This window comes from Cebus imitator, unplaced genomic scaffold (assembly GCF_001604975.1).
Source record: "Cebus imitator isolate Cc_AM_T3 unplaced genomic scaffold, Cebus_imitator-1.0 Scaffold240, whole genome shotgun sequence".
NCBI classification, from domain to species: Eukaryota; Metazoa; Chordata; class Mammalia; order Primates; family Cebidae; genus Cebus; species Cebus imitator.
The window spans coordinates 3,343,842-3,354,286 of record NW_016107555.1 but is presented as its reverse complement, the minus strand read 5'-3'; the positions used below and the strand labels follow the sequence as shown (position 1 = coordinate 3,354,286).

Here is a 10,445-nt window from a genome sequence, read left to right as displayed (position 1 = left end):
ACTTTTGGATTATTAGCGCCTAACCCAGGTCCTGATGCTTAACATTTAATAAATAATAAATAATGATGAAGGTAACTCTCATTGATTGCACACTTAATACAGACACAGTGATAACATCTTTATGTAGATCATACCATTGTATTTTTATTTTGTATTTATTTCTCTTTTAGAGACAAGTTCTTGCTCTGTTGCCTAAGCTGGAATGCAATGGCATAATCACAGTTCACTGTAATGTCAAACTTCTGGGTTTAAGTGATTCTTTTGCCTCAGGCTCCAAGTAGGTGAAACTACAAATGAGGCATTATGCCAGCATATGTGTGTGTGTGTGTGTGTGTGTGTGTGTGTGTGTGTGTGCGCGCGCGCGTTAGATATGACGTCTCAGTGTGTTGTGAAGCTGGTCTCCAACTCCTGGTCTCAAGTGATTGTCCTGCCTTGTCCTCCTAAAGTGCTGGGATTATAGGTTTGAGCCACTGCACCCATTCTTCCTTGCATTCTACAATTTCACCAAATTTCAGTGTTACCGAGAAATTTAACAACTTGTTAATATTACAGAGTTACCAAGTAATATTTGAACCCAAGTCTTGTTCCAAAACCCATACTATCAACCACTTCACTAAAATGCCTCTGCGTTTGGTGAGTGAACAACAATAATGTTTCTTATTTATCAATTGCTTTCTAGGCTAGATTATTTACATATATTATTCAAACAACATAATGCTGCTTCAAAATATGGAGTCTTTGTTATTCCCTTTGTCTAAGAAGGAAAAAGAGAAAGAGATTAATGTCAAACTAAAGCCACTGAGCAACTTCAAACTAGCAAGTCATTATGTGAGATTCTAACTTGAAAAATCATTTTAATTAATATCACATTCTTTCTCTGTTCCATGCTGTGTCTAAAAATTAAAACAATGAGAGAAGAGAGTAAGATCATGTGTGTGAGTGTGTGTGTGTGTGTGTGTGTGTGGGTGGGTGTGTATGAAAAGTGAAAGTAGAGCAGGGTTACTTCAAAATAGAAGCAATGCTAGGAAATCAGCTGCTTCTTTTCTTCTCAACAATAAAATATGTCTTTTGTAACAGGGAACCAAAAAATAGCTCCAGGGACAACTGAATCTTTGTGAATTACGTATAGTTGAAGAGTAAATGAGGGGTGTGGGGAAGGAGGAGAGGGTGGGGAGGGATAACATGGGGAGAAATGCCAGATATAGTATGCACCAAAAGTAAAATAATAAAAAAATAGTAAATGCAGATGAATACTTGTTTATTAGCTGAAAGAGCCCACTTTTTCTAAGTTTCTGGCACTTCCTTCACTATGTTAAACATTGTAATTGCCCCGTGAGCCAAAGGCAGTAACTTCATTCTGGCGTGATTATCATAGGTGAGAAGCTTGAGGTACACAGGGGCCGTGAGGTGTCCAGTCCCTCAGAGAGAACAGAGTAGATCCAGACAAGTGTGCATGTTCTTTCTAATTCAGTGACTCCCTTCTGCACTGGTTTCTAAAATTGTGTCGTTTATTTTGAGAGCTCTAGAAATTGGAAATACAGTGAACTTATGGTAAATTGTGGATTTATTGGAGGGTAGCTTATGTATTTAGCCCACACCTCAGCTTATGCGGTGAGTTTTGTGCTGAGAACTAAAGACAAGTTGATGAAGACCTGGGATCTGATATCAAAGGTGGCAGACAGAAGTAAATAGGCACTTTTAATATTACATCTATATAACATCTTCAATGGTAGGAGTGACAAGATGGTGCCATGGCAACACTGAGAAGGGCATCTCATTTAGCCTTGGAAAGTCAGGAAGTAGGACACTTTAAGGACGAGTAGGGGTTGAGAGATAACAGATAGAGGGTGAGGAAACAGGGTTTTAAGAAGTCTGTGTCCCTTATGGAAAGGCTCTCAGTCAAAAGCATAGGCCCAGTTTATGGAACTACAAGGAGTTCATTCGAGTTCTTCAAGCACTGGGCACTAGAGAGCCAATACAAATTCCTAAACGTTGAGTTGAGGAAAAAATTTCTTTTTACTTCATCGTCTTTATAAATGTGAGACAGCATTTAGAGACCCCTCCAAGCAACAGCCTAGGGGACTTTTTATCTGAAAATATACTTTGGAATAAACTTTGAAATCTTTATTGAAAGGTCATAATAAAAACGAAATTAGGATGCATGTCTTGTGCCCTTTTTAGTTCTTTGTTCTGATGAGCCGGCTTTTCCTGTTGAGATGACTTATGCTATTTCTAGTGGTATAAATAACTTTCTTCCTATCATGGGAACTCTCCCATTCATTTATTACTATTTCCTTTTTAATTTTAATCATTGTTTTATCCATGTTTTAAGACATATTAATAAGTTCATGTAAAATATTAAAGACACAGAAGATCACAAAGTATGATTTTTTTTGGTGGATTAGCATATAAAAGTGTTTTCAGCTCCCTGAGAGACTGGATGGAGGTGGAGGCTATGTGTTTGCGGTGTTGGTAGAGGTGCTACAATAGGATGTAATTTATTATGGTGCTAAAGTCACCCTAGTTAATGCTGCCTGCATGAAGAGGACAAATATACAAAAGACTCAAGAGAGAGGACAAAACCATATTGACAAAAGAGTGAAAGACTTCTGGAGTGCACAAATCAGAGGAGCTTTTTTTTCTGGTTTCATAATGCCTTGGAAGAGGAAAGAACAAGAGATTTTCATAAGAGTTTGCTTGGTCTCACAAAATCTTGAAAAAATTAGATCAAAGATCAAATCCATGCTGTGGCAGTAATTCTTTGTAACGAAATAGGGCTCCCTATTTGGAATACAAGAAAACAAGACTTTATGAGTAGTATAAAATCCTTTACTCCTATTTTTTCAATTAGGTATATTATATTTGTCTTCATCTTGACAATTATATGTTTGTTTTGCTTTTGATATGTCTGACAACTCAGTTTAAGAGTTATTCTTCCATTCCTTGATATTAAAGTCTATGTAGTGGAATTGGAGTTATGAAATACAAGCTGAGGCAATAACTTGGTAACCTAACCAATGATCTTGGGCAAATAGATTAATTTCCCTATCTTCCTTTTATTATCCACAAACTGAAGATAATAATAACATTTGTCCTTCAAGGTTATGGTAAGAACCAAATGAAATCTGTATTTGTTGACCTAAAGCACTCAACAAAGACAATAAATATAACATTAATGCAATAGATTTTTATAAAAAAATAAAGGCACAGAAGAATATATGATGTGAAATTAGTTATCTTCTTATTTCTTGCCTCAACTATTCAAGCTCATTCCTGCTATGACAATGTATACTAGATTATTTTCTGTTTTTCCAGAAGGAGATAATATATGCACAAATTCATTATTTTCTAAATTCAGTGGTAGTAATTTTACATGCTTCCTGCATCTTTTTTTTTTTTTTTTTTTTTTTTTTTTTTTTTTTTTTTTTTTTTTTTTTTTTTTTTTTTTTTTTTTTTTTTTTTTTTTTTTTTAGTACATCTTGGAGACTTTTCATTAGTTCAAATAGAGCTTCTCCCTTCATTTTAGTGGCTGTAGAATATTCCAGGAATTTCCCAAGATTTCCCTTATCAGTACCTGAAAGAGGGACTTTAATGTTTTTTTCAGTCTTTTGGCATTAAGACAATGGTGCAACATATATACTATTATATACACCATTTTCAGTTTGAGTAAATCAGTCCATCTGATGGATTTCTAAATGTGGAAATGCTCCCCCATCAAATGTATGTGAACTTAAATAATTCATACATGATTCCAACAGTTCACACTCTCACTAGCAAATATGAGACACTGACAATATCCCCAAACCCTTGCCAGCTCAGTGCCCTGTCAAACTGCTCTTTCTTGCCCATCATAAATTGAAGCGAGAACCTCATAGTTTTTTTTTGCACAACTTTTATTGTCAGTAAAATTAAACATTGTTATTACCATATTTTTGCCTGTTTATGTGGTGTTACTCTCTTCTCACTGATTTACAAGAGCTAATTATAACAAATTATCTCTGTGACTGCAATACAAACTGAAAATGGTTTCTTCATCTTACCATTTGTCTTTTTGCTTTACTTAAATCTTTTCTAGGAATAATTTTATCCTCCAACTTGTCCCCCATTTCTATCAATTATTAATTCAGTCAAATTTAAGTTTGTTTTTATGGACTTCAGGCCATATTCTTTGAAATTTGCTTTTTAATTTTAAACTTTTCTTAAATGAAACTGCAATAACACATATACTTTTAAAGTGAGCAACAGTGTTATGCCATTTTAACAAAAGAAACCTTATTTTATAATTTTTTTAGCAGGAATTCTTAGCCTATTACATACATGAGCTAAGAATTTCCATCCCTAAATCAACTAGCTTAGCAGCCCCAGGTAGTACTGCGATAAATATATTGCCAGCCACATCAAGAATCTGGGAAAACACTGAGGGCTCTTCATTTTCAGCTGTTTCAATCTCTTCTTTCAGTCGATTAATCTCTTCATTTAACAACTCAAATATATCTTTAAATCCTTCAGTAAGCGGTTCTTCTCGGACCTATGAAAGCAAAAGAGCCTACTTTGGAAAATCCCCAATTTTTAAGAGTCAGAGTTTTGTATTTAACAATTTCATTAGTTAAACACATTTCCATGTTTCTAACATCTTAGAAACTCTTTGATGAGTTTGTCTGACATTTCCAGATGACTAGACCTGAATGGTGGGAGTATCCATGATTTATACCTTTGTGACATTTCCTCAGCACCATCTCACTGGAGGTGGGGAGGAATTTCCTTCCAGCACAATGAATCCCCTTTGAGAGGGAATGCAGGTTTAATTCTAATGGATTCCTCTTTCCACTGATGTAGCATGGCCATGCTCATCCAGCAAATAATAGGGACCACTGACTCTGTATAAAATGCTGATCGTCAAGCTCCAGGTTGGGACAGGGAATATATTTTACTGAGGTTGTATAGAATGAGTCAGGCAGATACAGAAACAAATGGAGCAATTTGAGATCATTCGGTATCATTTCATATCAAGCCAAATCTGATACTTTCATACAGATGGATCTATTTTGGGTCCTTTTGATAGTTGTGCCGAGAATCCTAAGGACTGGTGGACTCAGGTCCTAATTAATTGGGGCACAGTGAGACCGTCCTATAATCACCACAAACAGCAGCCTGGCACCATAGGGGATGTCATGTGTACTCTCCAAAGTCTACCATGACAGAAAGTGCTGAAGTCTTGTAGACTTAACAGGCTTCGGTAGAATTCATATGTATTTGAAATTTAAGTGAAATATATGCCTTTTGTGTTTCCTTCTGGAATCTTGACTGGGCTAAAAATTTTGGCCCTTCCCTAACTGAGGAACTGGCATTGTGCCTCAAGAACTACCAAGCTTCATTCAGACTCACCTTCAGCTTGTGACTCAGCATCTTTCTCAGCTCTCTCATATAGTCTTCCCTTTCCCTCTCCATCTTCTTCTTGAGTTGGGCCATGTTTTCCTGGAAGCTTCTCTCTTGAGCCTCCATCATTTGCAGCTGTTCCTTCTGTTTTTGTCTTAGCAGCTCCTGTTCCTTCTCAGCAGCCTGCTTCTTAGCCTGCTTAGCTGTTCCACAGAGGTTTCACAGAGGGAAGAAAATAACAGTCAGGTGAGAGAAGAACTATGATGGCTAAGCAGATGCAGTCAGGAAGAGCTTCTCCCATTGAGAGGTCAGACCACGAAGAAGACTGATACACTCCAAGCAGGACTTCAGAAGGAAGGCATTGAGAGCAGATGAAGGAAGGTTGCAGACCCGAGGCTGAAGGGAAAGAAAGCTGGGAACCTTGCACAGGGTTGCCAAGTACCAAGACTCAGTTCTAATCCTGAGCAGCTCCTGGGGAAGGGGTGAGGGAAATTGATGCAAAGTGGCCCACTCTTGCCATGAACCTCTGGAATCCTAGCTTTAGGATACCCCACAACTACCATAGATGTTTGAGGTGGCAAAGAGAACTGCCTGGAGAGTTGATAGGGACAGGACCCTGGCCAGTGTGGAGCCTAGATATTTGGCACAGGAACGGCTCCAGTGGAGCACAACCAGGAACTCCCATTCCCCAAGGCTTGCTATACCCAAATATTTAGCTTGGGCTTTTGTCGACTATTGGTCCTGGATAGAACTGGGCTATCTTGCCTGTGGAATGGATCCACTATGATCTGAGCACCTCCCAGTCTGTCAGCCTCTCTCATGGTTCTTGCCTGGCTGCATCTACTTCAAGTACAACTTCAATTGCCAAACTGAAGAACTTCCTAGCAGCTACCACCATATCTTCTTTGCTGACATACCCTACGTAACCATCATAGAGCTTCAGCAGGTGGGCTCACACCAGTGTGCACTCAATGCATCCTCTCCCCACTGTTTTGCTGGCACACACTCGCTTGCAGCCTCTCACCACTGCTTTCCTGGTGCACACAAGTGTGCCAACCCTGTCAACCTGTGACCACCAATGCACATGCACAGAACCTGCAGCACTGCTGCCCTGCTGCTGCCACTCACCCATGACCATGGACCACGCTGCCACTGCCCTGAGAAAGTGCTTTTGCCAGCACCCCCCATCGGAGTGCTGTTGCCAATTAACCAGGAAGAGGCTGGCCCCTGCAGCACAGCAGGTGCTTAATGTAGAAGGGCCAGACAACAAAGCCTTGAGCCTGGTCCCAGCCTACTAAGGTTCAAGCCCACAGCCCAGGGGTGCTGAACTGAGCCTTGGCCCCTTGAAATCATCCGGAAAAAAAAACCTGGTCAACTGAACACAACTTATACCAGTTGAATCTTCAAGGGAATAAAATAATATAAAAGCCAAAAACTTCATGAAAGAAACAGCAACTTCAAAGACTAAAGGAATATCAGCCTACACCATTGAGAAAGAACCAGTAAAAGAACTCTGGCAACTCAAAAATCCAGAGTACTCCTTACCTCCAAATGAGTCCACTAGCTCCCCAGCAATGGTTCTTGGTTAAGCTGAAATGGTTGAAATAGTAGACATGGAATGCAGAATCTGGATGGCAATGAAGATTATCAATACACAGGAGGCAGTTGAGATACAATCCAAGGAACTGAAGGAATTCAGTAAAATGACTCAAGAAGTAAAAGATGAAATAGCCATTTTAAACAAGAGTCAAACTGATTTGATAGAGCTGAAAAACACACTACAAGAATTTCATAATACAATCAAAAATATTAAATGTAGAATAGACCAAGATGAGGAAATAATCTCAAAGCTTGAAAACCCATTTTTAAAACCAATTTAATCAGACAAAAATGAAGAAAAAAGAATAAAAATGAACAAAATCTGAAAGAAAGATCAGATTATGTAAAGAGACCAAACCTATGACTCATTGGCACCTGTGAAAGAGAGGGAGAGATAGCAAGCAACTTGGAATATTTGAGGACAGTGCCCATGAACATTTTCCCAACCTCACTAGGGAGGCTGAAATTCAAATTCAGGAAATCAGAGAACCCCTGTGAGATCCTATATAAGATGACTATTCCCAACACATATGAGAGAGTTATGAGATTTTCCAAGGTCAATGTGAAAGAAAAAATATTAAAGGCAGCTTGAGAAAAGGGCAGGTCTTCTGCAAAGGGAACCCCATCAAGCTAACAATGGAACTTTCAGAAGAAACCCTGCAAGCCAAAAGAAACTGGAGACCCATAGTCAGCATTCATAAAGAAAAGAAATTCCAAGCAAGAATTTCATATCCAGCCAAACTAAGCTTCATAAGAAAAAAAAATCTTTTTAGACAAGCAAATGCTAAGGGAATTTGTTACCACCAGACCTGCCTTACACAAGGTGTTGAAAAGAGTGCTAAACATGAAAATGAAAGACCATTATCGGCCACCATAAAAGCACACTTCAGTACATGGATCATTGGCACTACAAAGTAACAACACAATCAAGTTAACATAGCAATCAGCTGTCAACATGATGACATGTTGTCGTGTTATGTCATGAGGATATATGTGGATCAGATCCATACACATCAATATTAACTTTGAATTAACCACTCCAATTAAAAGGCACAGAGTGGCAAGTTGCATAAAGAAATAAGACCCAACTGTCTTCTATGTTCAAGAGACCGATCTCATATGCAATTACACCAATAGGTTCAAAGTAAAGGGATGAAAAAAATTCTATCAAGCAAATGGAAAACAAAAAAAGCAGGGGTTGCTATTCTTATTTCAGACCAAACAGACTCCAAACCAATAATAATCAAGAAGGATAAAGATAGGCATTATAGAATGATAAAAGTTTCAATTCAATTAGAAGACTTAACTATACAAAATATATATTCACCCAATACTAGAGAACCCTAGATTCATAAAACAAGTTCAAAGAGACCTATGATGAGACTTCGATAACCACACAATAATAGCGTGAGTCTTCAACACCCCATTGACAATATTAGACAGATAATTGAGTGAAAAAACTAACAAAGATATTCAGGACTGAACTTGACACTTGAATAAAATGGACCTAACAGAAATCTACAGAACACTCCACCCAACACTAACAGAATATACATTCATCTCATCTGCACATGGCACATATTCTAAAGTTGACCCATGCTCCGTCATAAAGCAAGTTTCAACAAATTAAAAAAACCCAAAATCATACCAAGGTTCTCAGACCACAGTGCAATAAAAACAGAAATCAATACAGAGAATATCTCTCAAAACCACACAATTCCATGGAAATTAAATAATCTCCTGAATGATTTTGGGATAAACAGTGAATTTAAGACAGAAGTAAATTATTTGAAATTAATAAAAACAAAGATACAACATACCAGAATCTCTGAGACACAGCTAGAGTGGTGTTAAGAGGAATGCTAATAGCACTAAACAACTACAGCAAAAAGTTAGAAATATTTCAAATTAACAACCTAACATCACACCTAAAGGAACTAGAAAAACAAGAGTGAACCAAGCACAAAGGTAGCAGAAGACAAGAAATAACCAAAATCAGACTTGAGCCGAACAAAATGGAGACAAGAAAAACCGTACAAAAGATCAGTGAAACCAATGGTTCTTTGGAAGAATAAATAAGATGGATATATTTCTAGTTAGACTAAAATAAAGAACAATAAAAGAGAAGATCCAAATTAAACATAATAAAAAACAACAAAAGGAACATTACCACGAACTCCACAGAAATACAAAAGATCCTCAGAAACTATTATGAACACCGCTATGCACACTAACTAAAAAACCTAGAAGAAATGGATAAATTCCTGGAAATATACAACTTCCCAAAAGTGAACCAGGAAGAAACTGAAACCTGAAACAGACTAATAATGAGTTCTGAAACTGAGTCAGTAATAAAAAGCCTACCAAGCTGAAAAAGCCCTGGACCAGTCAGATTCATAGCCAGTTCCACCAGACATATAAAGAAGAGCTGGTACCAATTCTACGTAACCATTGCAAAAAAAAATTGAGGAGGAGGGAATCTTCCCTAATATATTCTATGAGGCCAGCATCATTCTGATTTTAAAAACCCAGTACAGACATAATAACAACAAAACTGCAGGACAATATTCCTGATGAACATGGATGAAAAAATCTTCAACAAAATACTAGCAAACCCAAATCCAGCAGCACATTAAAAAGTGAATCCACCATCGTGAATTAGGCTTTATTCCTGGAATGCAAGGTTGATTCAGCATATGCTAATCGATGGATTGATCCCTCACATAAGTGGGACTCAGAACAAAAACCCCATGATCATCTCAATGGACACAGAAAAGACCTTTGATAAAATTCAACAACCTTTCATGTTAAAATATCACAACAAAGTGGGCATCAAAGGAATACACCTCAAAATAATAAGGGGTATTTATGAAAACTCCACAGCCAACATCATATTGAATGTGAAAAAGCTGGAAACATTTCACTCTCAAACCAAAATGGGACAAGGATGCCTACATTCGCAACTCCTATTCAACATAGTACTGGAAGTTTTAGCCAGAGAACTCAGGCAAGGGGGAAGAAAAGTTATCCAATAGGAAGAGAGGAATTTAAACTATCTCTCATCTTAGACAATTGAATTCTGTACTTAGAAAACTCCATAGTCTCTGCCCAAAGCCTCTTCCATCTGATAAACTTCAGCAAAGTTTCAGAATTAAAAAAAAAAAAATCAACATACAAAAATCAGTAGCATTTCTACATGCCAATAATGTCCAAGCTGAAAGTCAAATCAAGAATGCAATCCTATTCACAATAGCCACAAAAAGAATAAAATACCTAGGTTTACAGCCAATCAGGGAGGTGAATCATCTCTACAATGAGAATTATAAAACACTTCTGAAAGAAATCTGAGACCATACAAACATATGGAAAAACATTCCATGCATATGGATAGGAAGAATCAATGTCATTAAAATAGCCATACCGCCCAAAGTAATTTAAATATTCAATGCTATTCCTATCAAACTATCAAT

The 10,445-nt window shown here is 37.5% G+C and overlaps 1 protein-coding gene across 2 annotated transcripts in view; it reads right to left on the bottom strand.

Moving 5' to 3' along the window:
- The window catches only part of GBP2 (guanylate binding protein 2), a 61,353-nt gene that overhangs the window by 29,586 nt on the left and 21,322 nt on the right, over positions 1–10,445 (bottom strand). Inside the window, exons 9-10 of one of the 2 annotated variants that reach the window (XM_017498358.2) lie at positions 5,386–5,579; positions 3,465–4,528 (exon numbers count right to left, since the gene is read on the bottom strand). The exons of the other annotated variant lie outside the window; for it this stretch is intronic. Coding sequence (XP_017353847.1) covers positions 4,310–4,528; positions 5,386–5,579 — 413 coding nt within the window. The 3' untranslated portion in view covers positions 3,465–4,309. Of the gene's footprint in view, positions 1–3,464; positions 4,529–5,385; positions 5,580–10,445 lie in introns of those variants that run through there. 2 annotated transcript variants of the gene reach the window in all.